The sequence below is a fragment of the Podarcis cretensis genome, assembly GCF_951804945.1.
Source record: "Podarcis cretensis genome assembly, chromosome: 5".
NCBI classification, from domain to species: Eukaryota; Metazoa; Chordata; class Lepidosauria; order Squamata; family Lacertidae; genus Podarcis; species Podarcis cretensis.
In genome coordinates, this window is record NC_137174.1 from 14,851,689 (window position 1) to 14,879,208 (window position 27,520).

Below are 27,520 nucleotides of genomic sequence, written 5' to 3' on the forward strand. Positions count from 1 at the left end.
AACCAGAGGTCAGCAAACTTTTTTCAGCAGGGGGCCGGTCCACTGTCCCTCAGACCTTGTGGGGGGGCAGTCTGTTTTTTGGCGGGGGGGAATGAAGAAGAAGAAGAAGAAGAAGAAGAAGAAGAAGAAGAAGAAGAAGAAGATGATGATGATTTTGGATTTGATATCCCACCTTTCACTCCCTTTAAGGAATCTCAAAGTGGCTAACATTCTCCTTTCCCTTCCTCCCCCACAACAAACACTCTGTGAGGTGAGTGGGGCTGAGAGACTTCAAAGAAGTGTGACTGGCCCAAGGTCACCCAGCAGCTGCATGTGGAGGAGCGGAGACGCGAACCTGGTTCCCCAGATAACGAGACTACTGCTCTTAACCACTACACCATACTGGCTCTCCTATGAATGAATTCCTATGCACCACAAATAACCCAGAGATGCATTTTAAATAAAATCACACATTCTACTCATGTAAAAACACGCTCATTCCTGGACCATCCGCGGGCCGAATTTAGAAGGTGATTGGGCCGGATCCAGCCCCTGGGCCATAGTTTGCCTACCTGTGTACTAAACCATAGTTGAGACTAATCACAGTTTGCCTAGATTTGGACACAATGGTAACCACATAGAATTTTAAAAAACTGGAAGTGAAAGCTTCTGGTCACCACCTCACAGCTGCACAACAGGATGAGGGAAAGGGGAGCATGTGAGCATGAGGATCATTCACATAATGCCAAACCATCGTTTAGTGTTATATCTGAACAAAGTGGATTCTGGACTAGATATAACCTAAACCTGATATAAAATTGTATTGTAAAGCATGCATGTCATCACATTTTCTTTGATTTTTATTGTTTTATTGGGGGAACTGCATTAAGTTCATTACGCCCCACCCAAACAGAAGAAGTCAATGCTGTCATCTTGCTGAGTCACTGCTTGGGCTCACTTACTGAGCAGAAATCACCACTGATCCAGAGCCCCTTTGCTGACATCATTTACCCAGTCCAAGGCATTGTATCATTGAGCAGCAAGCTAAATGAGTCAGGCCAGCTGCAATCTACGAGGAGCACCACTCGCAACTTGGAGGTCATCCCAGAAGCAGGGCCATGACATCATGTGGCAGCGAAAGCAGCAGCCCCCAGGAAGATTCTGAAGAAGACTCAGAGATCTAAATTTTCAACAGTAAACTAGACTTTGGGCGAGGCTTTTTTGGACATGTGGTTGACCATTGTTTGTGCCTGACAAAGGTAGTTTTGAAAGCAAGTTCTCATACTGTTGTCCCTTTCCATGTGCAGGAATACACAAACATTTATATATTTAGCAAAAAGTATAAATCACACCTCTAAGTGGTTAGAACAATATCAAGTAAAACATTAAAAAATATTGCTATAAACCAGTTATAAACAAGTATTGGAATAGTCAAAATATGATTAAGATCAACAATAGCTAAAATGAAATATGGCATGTAAATTCTGCATGTCTGGATAGTATAGCCCAGAGAACTGACATCAGCACCAACCTGATGTCAATAAGCAAGGAGTTCCCAAGTATAGGTGCCACCACAATAAAAGATGGATTTCTTACAGGTGTGGAACAAGTACTGTACTGGCCTGAATATAAGCCTCACTTCCCCCCCGAATTCCGACCATGAAAAGTGCGGCTTAAAATCGCAACCTTACAAAAATGGACTTTTATGCTATCACTGCTGAAACAGACATATGGTTAAACAGAATGGGTCTGAGTGCCTGCGGAAATTTAAGGGAGTGGCTTATATTCAGGTGTGGCTTATATTCGGGCCAATACAGTATTATGTAGCAGCTGTAACAATCCCAGTTCCACAGACTGAAGAAGTCGAGTGGACATAAATGTAGTAAAGCAAGGATCAGGGTCTGTGGCACTTCAGGTGGAAAAGCAGTTAACAGAGCTCTCAGGTTTCCTGAGTTGTAACTTGAGCCAATACAATTTTCAAAAGAAGATAATATTAAGGTAATAGTGACCAATGCAGAATTATAACTGGAGCTGTGTGTACTAAGGATCTGCAAAAAGGAGAGGGACGGGGAGGGAAGAGGGGAGAGGGGAAAGGGAACACTTACTGGCTTGTTTGGCTTTCTCTGCATAGGTGGTGGTCAGGTCTTCATCGACGGGGTGCTCCACAGGCCCTATCATGGGGATGAGGTGCCTCTCTGCTCGAATGTTCTTAGTTGCATGTGGGAGGAGCATGGCTTCTGGGGAAGGCTCTCTGTCTTCAGGTAAGGGTGGCTGCAGTAGCATAGCTTCACTCTCTGAGAAGGGGGTGTCAGTGCGGCTTCCTGGCTGGCACACTATCTCCCTCTTGGCTACGCCGCTGAGGTTTTCTCCACGTTCTGTAGCTTGCGCTGTTGCCTCGGGGGTGCTGTCGTACCCGCTCAGCTCGGAAAGGGACACTTCGTCCTGTGGCTCGCCTGCTTTATTGTTTGGTCCCCCTGGGGGAGAACGGGGGCTCTTCTTGCGAGCTCTCCGGTGCTTTTCCTGGGCAATGTTGTCAGCGTCGCTGTCGGTCTCGGCATAGTACGCTTCGCTATCAGGGGGTGAGGTTATGTTCTCCAGGGGCTGCTGCCGTCGGGGCTGCTGCTCAGGTTCCAGGGCAGCAGGGGGAACGGCCGGTTCAGGACTGCGCAACTGGGAGGCCCGGCTGAGCGGTGAAGTTGGAGAGGGCACTTGCAGCTGCCTGGGGGAAGGGGAACGCAGGAGCCCCTCAACAGATGGGTTCCCACTAAGCACCCTGTAGGAAAGAAGAAGAAAATAAAATAAGAGATTCTGGGTCAGTTACACACAAGGCAACAGTTGAATATTTCATGCAGTTATGTGGATCCCGTGCAGAATCTCCAATATAGCTCTTTTGAGAACCAATTTTGAGAAGTCAATTTATGGTTAGGAAATTATGAAAATGTTTCACACAATGGCCAATGAAGATACAGAGAGTGAATCCCCAACCTCCTATATATTGCAGTCAGAAGGCCACTCATACAAATTAAGCAAAAATCGGAAAGGTATCTAGTTATGCATCCATCGATCTCTCATGAAGAAGTTTAACCTCTTAGTATGAAATATGGCTTGTTAATAGTATTGGGTGAATCTGTTTCAGTTTCTCTCAGTTTCCTCTTTTTCTAATCTTAAGTTCAATTTTCCACATTGGTTTGCAAAAGAATAAAAATACTGTATTTTTCCGTGTATAAGACGCCCCCATGTAAAAGGTGCCCCCTATTGTGGGGGACTCAAATTTAAGAAAATGGGGGGAGATGGCTCAGGGTTGTTGAGGTTTTTTTAGGGGGCATTGCCGATAATCGCTCACCCACACGCGGCACGAATCTACCTTTCATCTGTCCCCTCACCAGCAGAAGCTGCCAATCGCCCGCCCAATTGCTGCAGCATCAGCCAATCAACACAAGCCCTTGACGCAGAAACCAATAACACACCAAATAGCCACTGACAGCTGAGGCAGCAACCAATCAAACGCCCACCCTATGCACTATCCATGTATAAGATGACTCCCACTTTTTAGCATAATTTTTAAAGGAAAAAAATCTAGTTTTATACAGTGGTACCTCGGCTTACATACGCTTCAGGTTACAGACTCCGCTAACCCAGAAATAGTGCTTCAGGTTAAGAAGTTTGCTTCAGGATGAGAACAGAAATCGTGCACCGGCGGCGCGGCAGCAGCAGGAAGCCCCATTAGCTAAAGTGGTGCTTCAGGTTAAGTACAGTTTCAGGTTAAGTATGGACCTCCAGAATGAATTAAGTACTTAACCCGAGGTACCACTGTACATGGAAAACTACAGTAAAGTCCTCATAAAAATTCATCACCTGGAACAACACTAATATACACATCTAAGTAATTTTCCCTAATCTGCACATTTTTGCATGGCATTTTTCAATAATATAATGCATTTTTGTATCTTATTTTCACTATATTTCATAAAATTTTGACACTGTTTGATTGTCCAAAAAGGCCCCCTAAAAGCTCTCAAAACAGTATACCAAAAAGATTAATTTGTCACAGGATTTGGTTCTAGTAAGTTGAGAAGGTGTGTGTGGCGGGGAATCTCTCTATCCACTTTCACTACCCCATTCATAATTTTATACCCCTCTATCATCTCCCCACTTGCTCATTTGTTAGCTTCAGTTATCAGAAAAGTAAGATATAATTTTAGTTGTTCGTTGATTTTGATATTTATCAATCTTCTATAAAATAGTTTTTAAGAAAAATTAACCCTGCAAGAGTGGTGTTGAATGGGAAACAGAGAAAATGCACAATGCCCTTGGATGCTTGGAGAATAGCTAGTTCTTAACGAAAGAGAAATATGAAGCTGTTTTATACTGGGTTAGATACAGTGCATAATAAGTGTCCCCACACAGAAAAGAAACAAAACAAAAAACTACAACTACACAACATTTATAGCAGGGGTGGCCAACTCCCGAGAGACTGCAATCTACTTTTAAAATTAAAATCTGGCAGTGATCTACCCTCATTTTTTAGGGGTACAAATCAAAGTAGTTCACCTTTTTGGGGGGAGGGGAGATGCCCCGCTTTTTAGGGGGGCAGGGACTTTTTTGCAGCTCTTCTGAGGGAGGGAGCAACAGAAGCAGCCACTAATCTTATGATCGCTGGCCCAGAAGGGAAGGTGGAGTTTCTAAACTCTGCCTTCCCTTCTGCAACAATAGACGCCGGTGCAGGGAGAAGGGCCGGGGCCGGAAGGGGGCCAGGGATCGATTGCGATCTACCAAAACCTCACAGGGATCGACCAGTAGATCGCGATTGACGTGTTGGACATCCCTGATTTATAGAATACTTCAATTAGCAAAACACCATACAAACAGCAAACACACAATATACATACTCCGACAGAAAAACCGGTTAAAAGTGCATCTCAACTTGATAAAGTATCAAGTTTGTACCGTGAACCCTAATTTCTTGAGGAAATTCTTTTAAAGTTAGAAGTCCAACTTGAAATGAAATTTCTCAAGGAATTAGGATGCAAGTTTGGGGTCTGGTAGATAATACTGAGTTAGGCCACTGGTCACTCTAGCTAATAGTTTCCTTTGATTTGCAGTACTCTCCAATGTCTCAAGGCTGAAATACGTATGACGTGGGAGAGAAGAATTGGATTTCCCAACATTTTCTTTCTCTTTAAAGCAGCAACCAGGGCCTCCAGTTTTGACCTAAGAAGCGGCACTGATAGCACCCAGGAAAATGTGTCAACGCCTCCTTTCTGAGCACTGTGATTCCAATCCAAATGAGAGCACCCTCCTTCCCCACTGCTGCTTTAAGAAAGTAATCAGGAAATCTGATCCTGGGTCACATCTGTTTTGGCAATCAACCAGAGGTCTTTCCCAGCCTTGCTATCCACAGTCCTTTTCACTGGAGAGCCAGGGGACTGAACATGGCCTCTTGTGTCTGCAAAATCTGACATTCACCACTGAGATACATGCAAGTAGCAGGAGGGGCAAGTACCAGATGATCTAGGATCAGATCAAGGCATTTTAAAAAGAAATAGTGCCACCTTATGTGAAAATGGTCAAAATTGCCTAAGCCCACAGTGTTATGCTTTATCGTTGTTATGGCACACTAAAAGAAGCTGCTAACTGCATACAACTGATAAATGAGAAAATTGTTAACTACTTTAATTTTTATACAAATGAGCATGCATAGCAGTGTCCCATGGGTGCAACTTATCCTTTAATTGATGTTGACCTTGTGCCAGAATAAAATTCTTTACACGTTGGACATCTTTCTTAATAGAGGGCCCACAAGCATACTCCAGCCCAGAGAAGGCTGCCAAAAGGCCATACAGGCTGCATTGGCACTGCTTGTGATGATGCAGGCACTGTTGCCAGGAACACAACTTTAAACTAAGGCTCAATTGACAGCCATGAGTTTTTCCAGTTGGGCTCATGCTGACTGAGCCGAGTGGCTGGGATCTAAAGAGCTGCTCTAGTTCACTCAAGCGTTTGCATTAGCTCAGTGGAATTTTTTCTTTTTCTTTTTGTTGAACAGCTTATCTCCATGCTTCCAGAGGGCAGCCATGGCGGCCTGTTTCTCAGCAAAACAACAAGGAGCTGCATTCAAAGAAGATGACTCAAGCCCACAGGGGTTCTCTCCTCACTCACTGTCCACATCTTACTCCTGATATATAAGTTACCGTATTTTTTGCTCTATAAGACTCACTTTTTCCCTCCTAAGAAGGAAGGGGAAATGTGTGTGCGTCTTATGGAGCGAATGCCAGAAGCCAGAACAGCAAGAGGGATTGCTGCTTTCACTGCGCAGCGATCCCTTTTGCTGTTCTGGCTTCTAAGATTCGGAATATTTTTTTTCTTGTTTTCCTCCTCCAAAAACTAGGTGCGTCTTGTGGTCTGGTGTGTCTTATAGAGAAAAAAATACAGTAAATAGCAACAGTCTTGGTACAGGTTATTTGGGTATAGCATTGCTAACTTTCCTGAAATATGAAAACTGTTTAACCTAACCTTTTGCTTTCTGTTTTTTAACTGCTTAACAATCTCCACAAGAGCTTCTATCTTATTTTCCCACATTTTCATATAAGTCTTTGGTGTGGTGTTGATCAATGTATTTATTTATTTATTTATTTATTTATTTATTTATTTATTTACCTACCTACCTACCTACCTACCTACCTACCTGGCTCACATATTCTTGATATCTACCCTCCAATGCAATTATAAAAAATATATAAGTAAAGTAACCATAAGCCTTCAGAATGAGAACTTGGATAGATGATGCTATTACACTGATCCTATTTACACTAAGTGCTGAGCAAGCAAGAATTTACCCATGCAGCATTCCATGTAGCTGGCTTCAAATTTAAACCAGGCTCTCAGCTACTGAATGTGCAATAATAGCATGTCAATGCAACACCCGTTCAGGCCACAAGGATCACTAGTGTCCTAATGCTGTATTAGAAGGCAAGACAGCTGTGGCTTAAAAGAGACATCAGGCACTTGGAATACGGTGCAGGAAAGCTTTTCTTACACGTCTGACATCTTCTTTTAAACAGCCCAGCCTGGTCACACTCTGAATGTCCAACATGTCCAGAAGCCTAATATGAGTCATTCTGAGGTTTTTTTTTTTTAAAAAACAGACTACATATAATGAAAAAGGGTCCCTGTAACTGTTAGTGGGGGGAGTAATTTTCGCGTGACATTTGTATGCATTCTGGATTGAAGTAGGAGCACAGGTCAGGCATAGCTGGGAAGGTATATGAAATCACATATATAATTACATTGAACATTTAATCAAAATCAGTTTGTGCTACCTTAACAGGGTGCTGCATTTTTCACCGTGCTCAGCTGACACCAAGAGCCAACAGCTGTTATCATTTACCTTTTAACAACAATGTTGAGGATGCCATTTGAGGAGTCGATGATCTGCATGGCGCTGGCATGTGAGAGGCCAGCACATGATTTCCCATTGATGGTTACCAGTTCATCATTTTCCCATAAGCCCCCACGGCATGCTTTGCTTCTTTTACGGATCTAAAAAGGGAAAAGCAGAGAAGAGAGTGTGAAGGAGAAAGTTCCCTCCTGGGCTATCAATAGGGATACCAACAGCATGACAGTTACCATCATGGAAAAGCTGAAAAGGGGGTTTGGTCAGCACACGAAAGGGGCACACTTATGCCACATCCTATATCCCTTCAGCCCATGGCCACAACCCCATCGTTGATGCGAACCCCATATAGGGAGACCATAACTCAGATGACAGCTGCTTAGTGTGTGTCCTCTCTCTCGTCTCATGGCATTCACACCTAGCCCTCACAAGGGGCAACTTCAGTAATGTGAAATGACGTAGAAAGGACATGTTGCACACAAAGGGACTACTCTGCAAAGAACGGCCTAAGCTTGAGCACAGTACCAAGACGTCTCTCCTTACAACCCTAAATGGGTACGTCAAATTGGGATAGGTAACAACAGCCTCCACTCAAATAACTGGAGTGAGTGTGGGGCTGATATATCCAAAGGACCTGCTGCAAATACCCCAAGTCTTTCCCTCCCCCCGCATTGCCATACATGAGAACCGTCTTCCTTTGCCAAACTGTATTGCTCCAGCAATTCCCCAACCACAACAGTGGAGGGCAGTGTTCTCAATGCATGGGAAATACTCATCCTCCACTGGCCAAAACCAGGCACTCCACTTCCCGCAACAAATGGGGTCCTTTCATCAGGACCTAGGTGACATGGGGAGGATAGGGTTAACCTTTCCCTCTCAGTGTGCTGTGGTCCCAATGAAAACAAACCCCTTCCCCCAGTGTACCCCTACTTTTAAAAAACTGCATAGTTGCTGATGATGAGTCTAGCATAACATCCTGGTCCTCCGTGTCTCCCCTGCAAAGTGGAGGAGCAAGGAAAAGGAAGAAATGCCTATCTTTTTTGGGGAGGTATGAGCTGTCTAGACACTTGTTGGACCTTTATCAGCCTCTGGGGATCAGCTCCAAGCTTTTCCTGCAATCTTAAAATAGAAATTGCTCATTCCATCTGCCACATTCATCAGCACAAATGCCATCATCCTGGCCTTCCAGAGACTTTGCCCTTCCTCTGCCTCTAACATTTGGAAAAGAAAAAAAAAATCTGGAATGAGAACATGAAACCTAGTAATAGAGCAACAGAGCAAACAGGCTCTCCTGCTCCTATCAAACTGAGCAGTTTCCATCTGGTTTCCTTCCCTCATTTCACCAAGTTTTCTGGGGTACAGTTTGTAGGCAAATAACAAAATAAAGAACTATGTACACTCATGTGAGATGCTATCGTTGGGAGAAGCTGGAGCGAGGGTATCTGCTTGTATTTGAAGAATGTAATTGACTGAGAAAAAGGTGCCTCAAGCCCAATATTTGGAGAGAAACAACTCTTTCATGGAGACATTTCTCCACAAAGAATGCTGCATGCACCATACATTTAAAGCACAAACGCCAAATCATCCTAGGAACCACAGCTTATCCTTCAAAGAGCTACAATTTCCAGCACTCTTAATGAACTACAGAAGGATTCTTTGGGGGGAAATGATGTCCTTTAAATGTATGGAGGATGTATACAGCCATAGACTATCAGCTTTTCATTTGTATATTGAGGCTCCATGACCACCCTGTTCCCTAAGGTGCAAATAACTAGACACCACACAGGATATTGATTTAGAACCAAAAAAGGCCACAACTCTATTGTGAGGTTTGGACATAGGCAGTGTGGTAAGCTCTCAGCGCTCGCCGCGCGTCAGGGCCGCAGAGGGCGCACCAGGCAGCCCCTCCTCACAGCCCTGCTGCTGCTGCCGCTGCAGCTGCTGGGCCATGTTGCATTTTCCTCGCCTCTCTGCCCTCCTCCTCCTCCGGGCAAGCGGCGTCGTTTGGGCGGCAGCGCCAGAGGCAACTCGCCTCAGATCACCTGACACGGACCCACCGCCGCCGCCGTGGCTACCTTACCGTAAATACCCCAGCCCAGGCAGCAGCAAGAAGAAGCTGGCAGCAGCTGCAGGTTAGGGGTTAGGGGCGCAAATTACTTGCCTTGCCCCAGGTTAGGGGGCGCAAATTACTTGCCTTGCCCCGGGTGCTGACAACCCACGCTACACCGCTGGACAGGAGCCACTCCTCCTGGATTCTTTTAACAGGATACCCTTACCCTGGAGGGACAGGCAGAGGCTACCACCTCACCTCCAACCAAGACTAGGCTTACCCAATGCCTATCCGCCTTACAAAGTTGTGACAATTGCTACGAGGTAGGCGAAAACCCAAGTGGTGGTGCCAATTAATCAAGTGGAAAAAATTCCTGCCCGGCCCCTGAAAATTTAGGTGGCTGACATTGTCCATAGCAAGGTCAAACCATCCATGAAAAACCCTAATCTGAGGTTGGGTGGGTGGGTGGGTGGGTGGGAGAACGAACGCAGTGAGAGAACGGCAGAAAAGCCCTGCCAGCCAGGCATTTAAACTTCCCCTGGGCGTGGCGCCAAGGGCTGCAATTGGTTGGTTGGTCCCACACTCAGGGGAACACCCACTAACTCCTGCCGCCATTGGCCCATTTGGCGGCAGAAATACGATCCGGCCTGCGATAGGCCAGTTTACCAGGGAGGCCCAGGTCCTGCCCACAAAGCCACCTGCCCAAAAAGGGGGAGAACAGACTTCTCGGGATGATACCCAATGTTACATGAATGGGATTCCACTTACACAATAGTACTTCTCCTTCCTCTTCTCTCCCCTCCAACCTTCAAACCCCCATTTACTCTGGAAGGTCCCACACAATTTAAGGGTGCAGGTGGAAGAGAGGAAGGGGAAATCCTGCTGTGCAAGTAGATGGACACATTTAGATGTCACCCCCTGAAAATGGCAGCATTCTAATAGGTGTGTGCATATGCATGCCAATGAGTTCTAAGGGGGAATTCTTAGCACCTTGCTAAAATTAAAATTCTCCCAAACCTGATTCTCCCCAACACTCTCATGCAATCTGGTAATTGTCAGATTTGGGGGTTTGGCAATGAGTTTTCCACCGCAGAGCCTAGGACTTGCCGATCGGAAGGTTGGCGGCTCGAATTCCTGCGATGGGGTGAGCTCCCGTTGTTTGGTCCCAGCTCCTGCCAACCTAGCAGTTCGAAAGCATGTCAAAGTGCAAGTAGATAAATAGGTACCGCTCCGGCAGGAAGGTAAACAGCGCTTCTGTGTGCTGCTCTGGTTCATCAGAAGCCGCTTAGTCATGCTGGCCACATGACCCGGAAGCTGTACGCCAGCTCCCTTGGCCAGTAAAGCGAGATGAGCGGCGCAACCCCAGAGTCTTCTGCGACTGGACCTAATGGTCAGGGGCCCCTTTACCTTTTTCCACCCACTCAGTCCTGAACCTGAGGAGTGGAGTGCTCCACCACACTAATAAAGTTTTTTTAAGCTATAGAGCAGAAAGAGGAATTGATCATTTATCTTAACCTCTTGCTCCACTATCAGAACAGATCATTGTTATTATTTTATATGTTTAGGTTTTGTATACCCTACTTTTCGTTGGATGTATTATTGATTTTTTTGTTATTGTTTACATGTTTCCGTGGTTCCATAATATTTTGAAAATTAATAAAAATAAATGGGGGGAGGGTTTCATTCGGGACTAAAGATCATGCTAACAACTCTCTATCCCATCATGGTAGGGAAGGACCAGCCTGCACTAGTTGCAGAGTTTCAAGTGCTTCTCCAGACAACCTATTTATTAAGCAGTCATCCTGCTTTGTTTGCACAAAATCTGTGTGGAGATAATATGACATTGTTGTTTGTTGAGTTTTCATTCCAATTTGTTTGCACAGACATTGTATGGTATTGCCCATCATTGCCCTTATTCCACATTTTCCAATGCACATTCCCATCACTTTTCTTACCACATACATTCTGTGAATTTTGGGGGATGTGGGGTTTTTGTGTGTGTGTGTGTGTGCAAAAGCACCAAATCCACTTTAATTGTGCAACCTAAATTTGTTGGTATACAGCTGTATCAGACTCACAAAATAGCGACAGTCTGGATTCTGGAAGCTGGGAGTAAGAACCCAGTGGGGCTTACTTCTGAGTAAACATTGCATAGGATTACACTGTCAGTCCATTTCTAAAACCCTTACAACAAAAGCCATTCTTAGCCTCAATTCTGTTAAGTTACAATTCTGCAAAAACAAATAAATTTTTAATTTAAAAAATAGACCAAGCAAACTGCTTTTAAATTTTGTAGGATAACTAGGGGAGGAATGATTGAGAGGACAGAAAAATCCCAAACATACCCAGGATATTTCTACCAAACTCCACCCAGTGGTATGGATGACAAGAAGCAGCAAAGCAATGAAATGGTGAGTGAAAAAACAGAAGTGTGTGGATCCTCGTGTGCCAATCACACACACTGACAAATTGGATCTAAACAACCCTATTGCAAGGCCCTCCCAAGAGTAAAAGCAGCCTAAAATCGCAAAGCCATTGAAAGTGTCTGAACCTTCTCTCTCTAAATAATTCTTCCACCCCAAAAAACATAGTTTAAAGATGTTTCCTCCTAGAATTACTTCAACTCATGGCATCTCACCAGCGGAAAGATGATATTGAAAGGCTGTTTCAGAGGGTCAGGAAAAATGAAGCGAGTGGATTCAGCTCCTGCCTCTAACCTACCCATGTTGTGTTTTAAGCCTTAACGCCACTTGACAGGAATTCAATGGCAAACCCAATTTTGCTGAAGGGACAATGGCAACCATCACATACAATTTGTCTCTTAAGAATCTTGCACTCCTGGAGTGTACTCCTAAGCAACTCTCAGCCTCCATGGCTATGAAATCTGGAGCTTGGAGCCAGATCAGAGTGCTCTGGCCTAACCACAGCTTGGTCCATGCCAGGATTTATGGTAATTCGGGAACTCCAGTTTGTACGGAACTGAGCAAGGAAAAAACTCTGCAGCAAAGCTCTTCATTTACCAAGCAGTCTCCAACTACGTTGTGTGTCCTGGGCATCTAAAATCAACAAAGTCCACTCTCGGTCTTCACAGCCAGCTCCCCACACAGAGGGAGAAACTCTAAAAATAGGATGAAAGACTTCCCAACTGTTCTTGTTCCCAGAGGCAGCTTTTCAAAAACTCATAAATCCCTTGGAACATAACATTGCCAACACAACTTGACTGACTAGTTCTCAGTTTCTTTGCAACTATAGCCTGGGCTGGTATCAGTGAAAAGGATGATCTGGGAAGAGAGGACGAAAGTGCACACTATATTTAAAAGTATAATGTGTACCTTAAACTTTCAAAGCAACCCATACTCTGTACGTCTGGGCTTTGCACATATTACACCGCCAGGTGTTTTTGGCTACAACTCCAATCAATTCCAGTCAGCATGGCCATTCCAAGCAATGCAAAAAACATCTTCCTAGATATAAACCCTGAAACAAACAGCAAGGACTCACTTAAACTCACTAAGTGCAGAACTATAAAGTACGGTACTTTTCAAAGTGTGCTGCAATAAACCTTGTGGCTGACTTTATATGTGACTTCGTAATCACATACTGTGTAAATCACACAAGAAACTGAACTGATCCAAAATGCCTTCTACTATCCCCTCTACTATTTGCTGCGTGCTGTTTGAAAAGTTCAGCTGCTGCTGTTTGTAATTCAGAAGAGTGAACCAGCCTCTTCTCATTGTCCCATCTAAAGAATAATAATAATAAATAATAATAATAAATTTATACCCCGCTCATCTGGCAGGGTTCACCCACCCACTCTGGGTGGCTCCCAACAAAATATTAAAAACACAATAAAACATCAAACATTAAAAACTTCCCTAAACATCACAAGCAGTGGAAAATAAGTCATCCTTATACTATGTGAGAGAATAATTGGATTTCCCCAGTGGAGGGGGGATGCAAATTGCAGGGCTGGCATACCCTTCAACATTTCTCCAATGAAAATAGGGACGTCCCATTCCAAAATGACAAATTTACTACTTATAACCCACACATCTTACTGGGTTGCCCCAGCCACTTTGGGCAGCTTCCAAAATATATAAAAACACAATAAAACAGTAAACAGTAAAAAAAAACTTCCCTATACGGGATTGGCTTAGGGGTTAGATAACTCCATACCCTCCAACATTTCTCCAATGAAAATAGGGACATCCTAAGGAAAAGTGGGACATTCTGGGATCAAATCAGAAACCGGGATGGCGTCTCTAAATCAGGGATGTCCCTGGAAAATAGGAACACATGGAAGGTCTGGGGTGGGGGTGATACCACTATCTTCACAACAAATGCTCAACCAGTGTATGGACTGTGCATTACAAATAAGAAACAAATACTATTTATTGCCAGAAATCCTGATATATAGAAACATCCTAATTCTTCCTACAGGAAGACCAAAGAGCAGCAACATAATTAAACAGGGAAGGATGAATACATGTGTCCGTAATGCACTGATGAGGAGAAAAGGTATTAAGCAACAGCTGTTCCACTGGAATGGAAAGGATATGTCAAGTATCATAACCTGACTCCTCCAAAAGGCTAATTCAGCAGAACCAGCAGCTGCCACAATGAGTGGAGTTTAAAAATCCATTCACTCACGGCAAGTTCGTATGTCCCATTTCCAACTGGAGTTTCTGTTAGTTTCACAAAACAGCTCATAGTCTTGTAGTTACGATCACATTAAGTGTCCAATTTTAAGCAGAAAAGCAATCTAGTATTATTTAACGATCCAATTTAATCCAATCATCCTGGAAATTTCTGATAAAAGAGATCCATAAAAATCTTATGTATATCATGATAAGACGTGCAGCACGTAAGATGTGAGTTATAGATACTACCTCACCGGATTGATTCACAGAGACAATTATGTTGACAATAAAGGATTTTCTAAAACCTCCCTTTCAGAACTGCTGATGGAAGAAAATTTAAATACACCAGATGAAAGGCTTTTGAGAATACATCATTGGGTTCTCTGTGACAGGATAACAAAATCATAGAATCATAGAACTGTAGAGATGGAAGGGACCTTAGATCAACAACCTACAATGAAGGACTCCTACCCACAGCTGTCCTTAGGTGGGCTCAAACCACCGCTTGGTTAGTTGGCATCCGTCTGTCTCAGGAGACAATGGAAGAGTGTGCCTTCAGAGGTCAAGTCAAACCATTGGAGAGTTATAGTGCCTGCTGTGGCTGTAAAGACTTGTTATGGCAGAAATGTTTTGCTGCAGTTGGGGCAGATGAAGGCATCCGGTTTTGCTGCTGTAGATGCACCATAGTTTATTCTTGGTCGTCTGCAAGGAATTCCTCCATGACGGGGTTAATGTTGCCAATCTTCATGTCCTGTTTGTAGACATGTTTGTAACACAGAGTTGGTGCCTGAAGCCAGCTCCCCATAGCCTTGGGGAGCCTGCCATCCCAATGTTCCCCAACTCTGGCATCAAAATCTCCCAGCAGGAATAGGTGTTCACAGGCTGGGACCCTCCTAATAGCTTGGTCTAATCTTCTGGTTAACAGCCATATGTTTTTGAACAGAGAGCATGTAAAGGCAGCTTGCTGCTTTATAGGGTTGAAGTGCTCTGTTGATTAGCATGTTATCTGAGGTTAAGCCCAGAGCCGTTTAACATCCATATGAAGCTGCTGGGAGTGGTTATCTGGAGATTTGGACCGAGGTGTCAACAGTATGCTGATGATATCCAATTCTTTCTCTGTAGTGTCTGAATTGGGAATGGCTGAGAAGGATCTAGACCAGTGTCTGGATGCAGTGGTGAACTGAATGAGGACTAATAAATTGAGTCTGACTCCTGGCAAGGCAGAGGCTCTGTGGGTGAGTGGTTCCCAAAACCAGGAAGTCAGCAAGTTGCCTGCTCTTGGTCACACTCTTTTTGAAAAGGCAGGTGCATAGTTTGGGAGTGCTTGTGGATCCTGCTCTGTCATTAGAGGCACAGGTGTCTTCAGTGGCTAGGAGTGCCTATTACCAGCTTGGGCTGGTAAAACAGATGTGGCCGTTCCTGGGCTGGGATAGCTTGACCAATGCAGTTGTCCATTGGTATCCTCAAAGTTGGAGTAGTGCAATGCAGTCTATATGGTGCTACCTTTGAGGTTGGTCAAAAAGTTGCAGGAGTGCAAGACTACTCGATTGCTTATGTGGACAAACTACTGCCAGCATATATATAGCACCTTGTTTGTAGAGTTTACACTGGCTGCCAATCTGTTACTGAACAAAGTTCACAGGATGGTATTCAACAACAGTGTCCCACCAACACTAGAATTTCCACTTGTTCACATGTAAATGATGATTTATACATACATACATCACAATGGGGCTTACATAGAAATTCATAGTGTATTGTGCCCTTAGAAATTTGTTTGTGGCACAAATCTGTATAAATGCCCTGTTTGGTACTTAACTGGCGTAACAGAACCAACAAATTAGAAAAAGGGAAAGTCTCTTGGTATGAATGGGGGAAACTGAAGTTGCTTCTTATAAACAAATTCAAATATGTGTGGGTGTTGACTGCTTTGGTCCAATTTGAAGGCAGGCGGGCAGAGTGGATTACAAGCTAAATAATGCTCAAATTTGGATAGACCACAGTGACTCCATGTGCTCTTTGATGAGATGGATTGTTTGGACCCAAAGCAATCAGGCATGGTTTCAGTATTGGTATATAAACTGCTCAGTTTCTCCATTGCTTTTAAGAAGGAGCACTGGGCTTGGCTATCCCGAAGCATTTTGCTGCATTGGGCAAAACAACATATGCTACCTTGCCTCCCAAATATGCACCAAAATACAGCAAATACCTCTGAGTCTCCCTGTGAGTAAAATAAAATAAATTAAATAACCAATGTTTGCTGCCTTTCAGTGACATTTCAAATCCACTGCCTGAGGCCTAACGGAAGAGACCAACCCTAGTCTTCAGTTACACAGGGTTCAACATCACCCCAACATAAAATACAAAACACTAGATATTGACAAAAGGACTTGACGTTAGTAGCAGCCCAACTGGTGTGCAGACTTTTCCATTTCCCCCAATTCCACAGAGTTGCACTCTTTGAGAAGACATGGGCACCTCTCCGCACATGGCTATGCTTCTAGGGAGGAAGTAACTCCACATCTATTTTCTCAACCACATAAAACTGTGATGCTGCAGCTGGCTAGATCATTAAAAAAAAAGAACTGACACTGCTACTTCACAAGCTTTCTTTTCTGCTCCAGGGAATGCTGAAGTTACAATTCCCAGGGTTCCCTGGGAGGAGGGATTGACTGTTAAACGATTCTGGGAACTGTAGCTCTGTGAGGGGAATAGGGGCCTGCGAACAACTCTCAGGACACTTAACAAGCTATAGTTCCCACAATCATTTGGGGGAAGCCATGACTCTTAAAGTGGTACAACTATACAGTGCAGATGAGTTTCTACATACTCACACACTCCTCTCTCTTGTCCAAGGCAAGCAAGAGTGTTCAAGGATACATTATGTCCTGCCAAAAAGGCTCAAGGGGTTTTTGTGTGCAGCATGTGGTCTAGGGAGAATCCCACGGGCAATACAGAAAGACCTGTTTAAGTTTGCGGTGCACATATGCACTTCAGCCTGCGTGTAGTATCCCATCACTAGTCACCAAAGCTTCAAAGACAGACAAAGGTCTCATTCCCTTTAACAGCTTACTTCTACCAAAGCATTTAGGTCTGGAACCTAATCTCATTTTCCAGTAACACAGGCAGAATGGCTGAAATAGGGTAGACACGTTGGCAGCATGAGGGAGTAGCACCCTGCTGTGTTCTTTTCCCCATTAATTCACAGCCACATAGCCATCAACAGCACAACCTTACACCTTTCCCTCCCTGGGCTTCACTACTGACTTTCCCTCCCATTGCTCCTGGCATCTGAATGTTATCTGCTGCTGTGGCTGAGTGGTTAGGCATCTGCTCTGTAGTGCTTGAGGCCTGGGGACTCCTACTTTTTTGCCCTCAACTTTTTTCTGTGCATGAGAAAGATGTAAATGTTCCTCCCTTCTCCCTAATGGGGCTTAAACTGCCACCCGCTGCTTCTCAACACTATGCCCACTGGTAGTGTGAACCACTGGAGGTTGCTGCCAGTATGCAGCTGTGGCTGGCCTTGTTGCGTGTCCCGTCACCCCCTTCCCTTGGGTGCTTAGGGAAAGGTTTTTTTCCATCCCCAAGCAGCTCTTGAACCCATATCCCAGAGACGATATGTGCCCATTAAGCTATGGGAGTGCTGTGTTGCAAGTCTTCCTTTCGGTTGTGTACTGTCCTCAAAAACAGTGGCTGCGAAGAGCATAAAGGGGTTTGGACCCCTGTATGGAAACCGACAGGGGCTGTGTCAGTGGGGTCATTGGAGGGAGAATGGTGTCATCTTGCATGTTTTTTGTAGTGATGCATGGGTGTGTGCTGTGGATATACTCTCATCGTGACTTCATTGGCTTCCTTCATGTGTCAGTAGCACATGGGTGCTGTCACAGCCCCCAACTGTGAGCACTGGTGAACTGTCTAGGGATGCTGGGTGCATGTCTGTCATTTTTACACTGTTTTTTGTACTATCCCTTCCCCCCCATTGCCCTGCACTGCAAGCTTAGCACCCATTCAATGTGGTGGCCATCTGAACAGCACAGCAGTAACCTAATTCCAGTCCTGTGATAATATGAGGATTGGTTTGCTTCGTTAATTTCTTAAAGTTTGTACAGTGCAGGAAGTTTTGAACAATCATTAAAGATGAATTAATGTTCTATTGTTCCTCTCTTGCTTGCTCCCATATAGGCCCACCTGGGACTGAATATTAGCTCTAGAGGTCCTGTTCTAGGGGTGCTATCTTGGGACATTCATCAAGTGTGTAAAATAGATGAGGCTTTTTCTGTGGCAGGGTGCAACTCAAGAATGCTCTCCCTATCGAAATTGCACAGGCTTCTGCTTTGTGTGTCTGTTTTGATAGAAACTGAAGATGCATTTATTTCAACAGCCTTTTAAAATGCAACACCTAGTTTTATTACTGCCAGTTTTAAGGTACAAAACTGTTCAGCCTTGTTACTTTTATTTTAGTGTTCTTTGTATTTGCTTTTAGATACTGTAAACTGTATTTTTAATTATTTTATTGAATGGCTTGTTTGGTTATGCTGTATATGAGTACATTTGTTAATTTTGATAATTTTCTATCCCAATCTTCCTCCCAAAGGAGCCCAGAGCAACAAACATCAAAAAATTAAAACAACTTAATTTGGTAGAACAGTGGCATATAAAAAATAAACTATGCTAATATTGCTGCTGCTGCTGCTACTACATTGGCTATTACATTTTGCTGCTCAGTGGGAGATAGCAAGGTACCCAGTGTCCAGCTAACAATCATGACTAGGCATGATTGAATGTTTTGTATGTTATGCAACTTATATAAAACAAGATTAATATATTCCATTCGTTTCAACATGAATCACTGCTACCTTTAGCAGTATTGCAGCATATGCATACAGATTAAAGGTAAAGGTAAAGGTACCCCTGCCCGTACGGGCCAGTCTTGACAGACTCTGGGGTTGTGCGCCCATCTCACTTAAGAGGCCAGGGGCCAGCGCTGTCCGGAGACACTTCCGGGTCACGTGGCCAGCGTGACATCGCTGCTCTGGCCAGAGCCAGAGCCGCACACATGGAAACGCCGTTTACCTTCCCGCTGGTAAGCGGTCCCTATTTATCTACTTGCACCCGGAGGTGCTTTCGAACTGCTAGGTTGGCAGGCGCTGGGACCGAGCAGCGGGAGCGCACCCCGCCGCAGGGATTCGAACCGCCGACCTTTCGATCGGCAAGTCCTAGGCGCTGAGGCTTTAACCCACAGCGCCACCTGTGTCCCACATGCATACAGATTAGATAGGTAGAAATTGATAGCTTGCACACAAGAAAGCCTTTACTTCAGCAGCCTGCATTTAGGAACCCTCCCCTCTTGCTGGGCATGATCAGATCATTCCATCCAAACTGTTCTTTCGTGTATGATAGGTCAATACAGCATTTCTTAAAGACAGAGAGGCAGCTGACTTTCCAGAAGTTCATGAAATTTGTTCCAAACCAGAGAAGAATTTATGTAATTATTTTCATGGGACAAAGCCCCACAATCAGTTTGCATACACATTCATTAATCTACAAGGGACAAATAACAACTGAGAGATACATGCACCTGCCTTGTTTAAACAAACCACAGATCTGAAAAAGCATCGTATCTAGAGAGTTGTATGTATGTAATCTTTCTTAATTAATTTAATTGTTGAATAAATGTGCATATGGAGTAGAACAATAGTTCCAAAGCAAAATATGTACTTTTGTTTTTACATGATGTGTGCACACATTAGGCATTTTCTCATGTGAGAAAAGGGTGAAACAGTCATTTTAAGACAGTGCTTGTCATTTAAAAATATTTTTCAACAAAGATGGTGCTTGTCATTTGCACTTTTTACAAGTACTTGCCCAACTAATCAGGAACACCATTTTAATCAACAGAAAATTTGTAAATAAGTTGATCTGATTAACCATTTAAATGTTGCATCCATACTTGAAACCATATTGAATATAGGCTTCATTTTATTGAGCGCCTCATTTTCAATCCATGAGTTACATTTTAAAATGTGCCACTGTAACCATTGCATTAGAAGCTTACCTTAAAAATAAAAAGGATGCTAACAAAAACATTGGCTGCACAAACCAGCCCACAATACTATATGAACCTCACAAGTTATATGTTGCCTAATATCATCCTGAAGTCCAATTCCATGCATGCTTCCTTGGAAATAAGCCTTGCTACTGTATATTAAAATGGGTAACTACACAGTCCAAGGATGAAGACAGGTATTCCAATTCTGGTGGAAGTAGTTTGAATACATGCTTTCTGCTCTGAGAATAAATTTATTTAAATGCAGCGAAGCAGTCAAACGAGTTTCACCACATATTAAACCGCTGGCCTTTCTTCACCTTTAGATGATTAGAATATATTCCTTTCCTACCTTTGACACTTGAAGGGGTCTTTTCTGTTCAGAGCCCCCCTGCAAACGGAAGCCCCAGGGTGCCCCTCCAGAGAGAGTGACAACGACCTCCTCTTCTTCAGCTCCCATGCTTTCAGCACAGTCTTTTTCCTTTGGTGACAAATGTCCTTTTCGAAAATAAAAATAAACCTTTTTTTTTACTCTTAAGGTATGGTGCTTTCTCCTTCCATTGCGGCAAGGAGCATCAACCTTCTCAAGTCTGTCCTAAAGCCCACTACTTCCTTTCCCCCCTCCTCCTTAGAGGTTAGTCCTGCAAGACCAATGCTCCATACCCTTCTAGATCTCCAGCTGCTGAGCAGACTATCACCAGCCGTTTTGACTCCACTTTTGGTAAGAGGCCAGAGTCATTTTGCACATGCATCTTGTCAATCTCACCCTCTGTGCTCTCCCCCACCTCCTGGCCCGCAATAGACTCTGGATGTTTCACTAAAAGCATGGCTGAAAATAGCTCTCCTCCTGTCTCTTTCCAGAGCTTTGTCTCACACTTTTCCAGCTGGGGAGGATTTGATTTAAGCTTTGCAATAAAACTTGGTATTTCCAAAGCTCCTGAAGGCAGTCCTTTGTGATTTTCAACATGCACACAAAACCATTTATGCCACCTTAGCCAAAGCAACCTTCATTTCTTTCATGCAAAGCAATGGATACCATCCAATGAAACGTTCTCCTGTGCAAGCCTGTTAAATGAAAGGGAGCTGCCATTTATTTCAGTTGGGCCTGTGCACAAGGATTTCCCATTTGGATTATGCTTAAAGGGTCAAAAACTACTGATAACACATCCCAGGCCTATCATTATGTAGTAATAGGTTGAAATGCCTGAATCAATATCAGAATTATAAAATTTCAGAGAAGCAGCCCCAAATTGATCTTTAACAAATTCCTTCATGATGACTGGACGACATGACAAAAATGTTGGAAATGGAAAGTCAATACACCCCCCCCCAACTAGCAAAGCAAACCTATAAACACATTATAACTAGAGATATGCCTCTTCTGTGCTTGTGGAGCAACTACCATATCGAGTATATTCTCACCCTGGGCAGAGATGAGGATATTACACAACCAGAAAATACAGACATGACAGATATGCCCCTGGTGTTCTAGAAGACATTCCCCTGTGGAAGGAACTAGTAAAATGTGTTGATGCCCACATAGTACTCACACATGGAAGAACCTTATGTGTTCTGCTGCTGCTGCTGTTATTGTTAACGTAGTACTTTAAGCCTCACCAGAAGGAAAATGTTTCCACTCACCTCTTCCATGCCTGGCAAACAAAACAAGACCAAACAAAAAGTCATGTCAGAGGCAAAAGAGAGGGAACTGTTTTGGGTGGAATTCACCTAACAAGCCCCATCAGCAGAAGCCCTGTGCAATGATTTCTGTTTGAGCAGTGGGGTTCCCCTCTCTTCTCCCTTGTGCACCCCCACAATTCCCATAATTGGCTTGGAGCGGTGTTCAGAAGAACTCTCAGAACAGCACATGGGAAGAGAAGAAAAGGGAGGATTGTCATAGTACTACATTGCATACTCCCCTCAGTACCTGCACACACTACAGAGCAGTTTCCTAATCACCTAGCTATAGCAACAGACAGCAATTATACACATAATGGGGAATTTGTCTTCTCTGCACAAACAAGGCAGGAAGAGTTGTATGTTTTACATGCTGGAGGTGCCAGATTCAAATGCAGGGTATAGCCCCATACAGTGGTAACTCAGGTTAAGAACTTAATTCGTTCTGGAGGTCTGTTCTTAACCTGAAACTGTTCTTAACCTGAGGTACCACTTTAGCTAATGGGGCCTCCTGCTGCCGCTACACCACCGCCGCGCAATTTCTGTTCTCATCCTGAAGCAAAGTTTTTCCGGGTACTACTTCCAGGTTGGCCAGGTCTGTAACCTGAAGCGTCTGTAACCTGAGGTACCACTGTACAGTACTAGGAAAGGGCTGAGCTTCTCCAATCAAATCTGAGCCAATCAGAGGAGCACTGCATGGATCAATAGTCTACCGCCTGCATGGCACAACCACCCATTTGCTGCAGCTTTCCCCAGTAATCCATGTGTCCAATCCTGCCTCTTTCCACTAATTTGCTTAATAGCTCAGCACAGCAGTGAAGCAGGTCACATTGCTCCTCCCACATTTTACAGAAGTTCACACTGCACTCCTACAATTGCCTGTTTAGAAATGTTTGGCTTAGTGAAGTTGTATTATGTTCAATTGGACTTCCTCTATGTTTTATACGATTACAGCTATATACTGTACAGTAAAATCATGGCTGAGTTTGAAATCCGATGAAAGCTTCGCAACCCAGGTTCACCTGTTATTTACTCAGACCAAATTGGATATACTTGTTCATGCATTGAAGAGAACTTAAAACATTATTACAATGTTTTATAAGTGATTTGCATGTGCAAATGAGCTATTGGGAATTAAACATTACAGAGATAACATCTGTATCATATTCCTCCCCTCCCTCCCTCTTTCCCACAGCCAGAATTTATACTGTTAGGTTCTCTAGCCATAAACCCATATTTTTTGTTTACTTTAGTGTGTAATTCACAACTGAGCTTAATGCACTATAATTAAAAAATAAATAAATTCATGTGCGTCAAGACTTCTGGTAGAGTCAAAATAAATGAATACATTTAGCTGCAAATAATCATAGGCATTACACAATCAGGGGACGGGAAATCAAGTGTTACTCATCTGTGTATTAATGATGAATTTAAACAGATTTATAGCACACTAGGAGAGGAAGAAGCCTTATGACCTGTAGAATTGGTGGCCCCATGCACAAATTCACTTGATGGGATAACCTTTGGGGCAGCTGTACCATTTCAGAGTCAGATGTGGATTCCGATTATGAAACACTTCTGAATAAGATTCCTGTATGTATGCAATAGGCAGCCCCAACAACTGCAACCTGTTAAATCACCTTTGGCACTGGCCAGCTACAAAACTTGCCTTTTTTCTTTTCTAATGTGGTCTTAAAAGTGAAACACACCAGATCTCTCTGCTGGACAGGCAGCACAGCATCAAAATAGCACAGATCAGCAGGAAAGCTGGACCACTGCTGCCACAGCAGAATTCTTAACCTAGCTTTAACCATTCACAATTGTCTCTCCAGCATCAATCTTTGTTGTCAACAAACTTAACTTTGAAGGCTTTTAAAGGATAGTCCACAGACTCACTCTTTGCCAGGTATGTCTGAAGATGTAAAAGGTAAAGGTAAAGGTACCCCTGCCCGTACGGGCCAGTCTTGACAGACTCTGGGGTTGTGCGCCCATCTCACTTAAGAGGCCAGGGGCCAGCGCTGTCCGGAGACACTTCCGGGTCACGTGACCAGCGTGACATCGCTGCTCTGGCGAGCCAGAGCCGCACACGGAAACGCCGTTTACCTTCCCGCTGGTAAGCGGTCCCTATTTATCTACTTGCACCCGGAGGTGCTTTCGAACTGCTAGGTTGGCAGGCGCTGGGACCGAGCAGCGGGAGCGCACCCCGCCGCAGGGATTCGAACCGCCGACCTTTCGATCGGCAAGTCCTAGGCGCTGAGGCTTTAACCCACAGCGCCACCTGCGTCCCTCATGTCTGAAGATGTAGGGATGCTTAACTCTTCCCAGGGAGGCTCACTTGGCACCTTCATTATGTATCTCTCAGTGCCAGGTGAAAACATTATTCTTCTCCCCCCAGGCCATTGGCTAATTAAACAATCTATGGCCTTTTAAACTATTTGTGTGGTGGGGTATGGTTATGATGCGACGTATATTTGTGGTTTTATATACTGTAAACTGATGAAGGGTGGCATGTGAATTTAATAACTAAATAATGAAATAAAAAGGAATGAAGGTTGAAAGTTGGCTTCCTCTGCTACATATTAAGTACAGGGGCTTTTGCAGGATGGATAGGAGGGTCACACCTGCACTTTGGAATTCCTTGCCTATTGAGATAAAGAAGGTAGCTGCACTCTGGTTTTTTCGGTGCATGCTGAAAACATCACTGCTCACCCAAGACTTCCCAGATGCTCAGAAAGTTGAGGTAATTTTAATTAAAAATAAAAAAGTATATTTTAAAGTATGGTTGTGAATTTTTCTTGATTTTGTTATTTCATCTTTTTGTAAAAAACTCTGAGGTTATTGTCCGGTCCCGTCCCCCACACAATCATGCGACGAAATTAATAAGCATAAATAAATAAATAAATAAATATAGTCCCCAACTACAGTCTTAAGTACTACCACGTCAGGGAGAACTAGCCTCCCGTTTGCTACAGTGCACAGCACCATCCTACGACGATATCACAACCGGGGCCCAGTCGGGCGCCACAGCCCCCGAGGACTTGGGTGATTTAAGCGAACGCGGCCCCTGAGGCAGCAGAAAAGCCGCCATCTTGACCGGAAGCGCGTCACGGAAGACCGCGATGGCCCATTTCCTTTTCCTCCTCCTCTTCCCTGGCTCGCTCGCGCTCTCTCTCTCCCGCGCGCCTCTATGGTCGCCGAGCAGCATCCGGGTCCCTGTTGCAGCGGAGTGCAGCAAAGGCCGCGAGCGAAGTGAGGACGTGGCAAGCTTGTGAGGGAGAGCGGAGCGGACGTGGAGGGGCCTTTCCGGTGAGCGGCGGCGGCGGGCACAGGAAGCGGAAGCCGGCGACAGCGGCGGCCCGACGACCAGCAGGAGCGGCGACAGCCGGTTGAGGTAAGCGCGAGGCCGGGCCGATCTCTTTTGAGGCGCGAGGTTGTGAGGGACCGGGGTCGGGAGGGGGGAGGCGGCTCCGCGACGAGGCCGGGGCTGAGGGATAAAGCGCCGCCCGACTCCGGAGCGCGCCTGGCCTGATCCTGGCAGGCTTACGCCTCCGGCCTCCCGGGGAGGCCCTGTGCTGAGCCGTCCGGATGGATCCCCGGCTTAGCTTCTCCCTTAGCGAGTTCTCATTACCAGGCCTTTGGCTGATTAAATGCCATTTTAAACGTGTTTGTGAGAGGATGTTGTCTGTTCTTTTTATTACGTATTTTGTGTGATCTCATTTTTTGCACTTTTATGTATTGAACCGCTCGGTGCTCTTCGCTTGAAGGGCGATATACACATTTAACGAATGAAATTAAAAGAAATGAATCTTTCCAACCCAACCCTCGCTTTGCTTCACACGGGCACCACGCAAAGTGTGTTCCGCTTGACGTGTGCTGCATTCACAAGTGCAGGTTGATAGGTGCGGGTGAGTGCGTCCCTGAGGCTGGTCGGTAACAGGTTTAATACAGGAGTTGGGGGAAATTATTCGGACAACTTCCAAATAGAGAGCGGGGAGGAAATGTTTTCCCTGGCCTGCTGGGGTTTTCTGTATGTGGGAGATTTCGCTCATAGGGAGTAACCCCACACTCTGATCTGCAGCCAAAAAGGGAAACAACCCAAGAAAAGCTTTACCAGTCGATCCTGCTGAACGTGTGAACAGGGCTTGACAAGGTGAAGCTGAGATGAAGCAATATTGTGTTTATGTAGGAGTCAGGCTGCATTTCAACAAAGGCGTTACTAGGAGCCTTTTTTTTCTTTTTGGAAGTAGTAGCAGTGCTTACTATTAGAGACGTCTTTTGAAACGCTTGGTATTAGAAGCAGAGTTGGAAGATACCTTTAGGATCATATAGCCCAACACCCTGCAATGCAGGAAAATGCAGCTGTCTCTTATGGGGATTGAACCTGCAACTAATGGAATAACTTTGTTTTGAAACTTAGGTTCACCTTGAAGATTTCAAAGCACACCATGGTGCTTTCCTTTCCCCAAGCAGTGCACATTAACTTGCATTCGTGCTAAATTGTACTTTGGACTGCAGCATTAGTTACGCATAGAACTCTGAAGAGTAGCTTCTTCATTTGCGGATTATATATGGGGCCAGGCTTTAAATTCCCTAATTTTGTCCTATCCCACTACCTCATGCAACAGGACATTTACATATTGCTCATTTTCTAAGTTTTGTTAGAAAAGGGTTTCGCTCTTGCCAGAAGAATGGATCAGTTTTATGGACAAGTGGTCCACTTATTAGTCTGTGCAAGGCTAGATGTGTATATAACAGGGTGATTATGCTAATAGAGAGACATTTGGAATTCTGGGAGTGTGTTGTGGGCACCAACCCTTCTTGTTACTTCTCTTCCCCAATAGAGAAAGCGCACATGCAGAAAGAGAGTCATTGTACTTCCAAGGGATTTGGGTAAAGGTTGAATATCTAGCAGGATTAAAATGTTTCCTTTTCAATCTACCAATTTTACATAGTATCCCTAAATAGCCACTGCCAAATTAAAGCTTACCTTGGTGGTAGACTGTGCAGTAAAAATCACAGAGCACATCTATGGATACAGAGTTGACCTGTGATTGGAGGGGACCCCTTGTTAAAATTATGGTGATCCATAAGTTTCTATACCTTGAGCCTATATTTTTTCACAAGGGCAGTGCTAGAAAGCATCAGTTCTGTGGTTTTTGGTTTTGCAGTTCATTCAGTAGATAGGTGTGACATTTATTTGATTGCCAATGGGGAAGGAGCCTGTGAGAAAATAGAGTTTAAAGAGGATCTGTTGTATTGGATATGGTGTGCATATGTGAGTGTGCATTCCTGACTTCTGTCCCTCCAGCTGCTCCATTATTCTCTCCTACTTCTATTCCGTTTACCTCCTACTCTGTCGCTTCTGTTCAAGTGCCAATACGGCAATAAAAGCCTTGAAAAGCACATAGAACTGAAAGAAGTGATGTCCTTTTCAAGGGGTGAGGAAGGGAACAGTGAGTGAGGGTGTTGCAAGCACCCCAGCTGTGGCACTAATGTAACAGTATGATATGCATTGTTGGACTAGTGTAGCAGTTCTAGGTGATGTTATTGCATCCTTTTAAAGCACAGGTGGGCTGAAGGCAGATTGAGATCTACTGATAGATTTGCACACGTGCCATCCTACTGCACTGTGATAATCACAAAACAAGAGCATTAATTCAGAGTGAGGTGTGCCAAAGTCCAAAGCTCAAAGGTCTTAAAGGCGTTTGAGTGTATACCTCACAATACTGAGCTAC

At 44.3% G+C, this 27,520-nt stretch overlaps 2 protein-coding genes across 4 annotated transcripts in view; one reads left to right on the plus strand and one right to left on the minus strand.

Annotated features, from left to right (window-relative positions):
* Positions 1–21,673, minus strand: part of SYNPO2L (synaptopodin 2 like) — a 40,188-nt gene extending 18,515 nt beyond the window's left edge. The window contains exons 1-4 of the mRNA XM_079975117.1: positions 21,659–21,673; positions 20,461–20,606; positions 7,367–7,518; positions 2,085–2,752 (exon numbers count right to left, since the gene is read on the minus strand). Coding sequence (XP_079831243.1) covers positions 2,085–2,752; positions 7,367–7,518; positions 20,461–20,568 — 928 coding nt within the window. The 5' untranslated portion in view covers positions 20,569–20,606; positions 21,659–21,673. The remainder of the gene's footprint in view (positions 1–2,084; positions 2,753–7,366; positions 7,519–20,460; positions 20,607–21,658) is intronic.
* Positions 21,674–25,034: 3,361 nt separating this feature from the next.
* The window catches only part of SEC24C (SEC24 homolog C, COPII coat complex component), a 38,211-nt gene continuing 35,725 nt past the window's right edge, over positions 25,035–27,520 (plus strand). For 2 of the 3 annotated variants that reach the window (XM_079975108.1, XM_079975109.1), the window contains exon 1: positions 25,036–25,176. The gene's annotated coding sequence lies outside the window, so the exon portion shown is untranslated. Of the gene's footprint in view, positions 25,177–27,520 lie in introns of all 3 variants that reach the window. The other variant, XM_079975107.1, reaches the window with a different exon arrangement.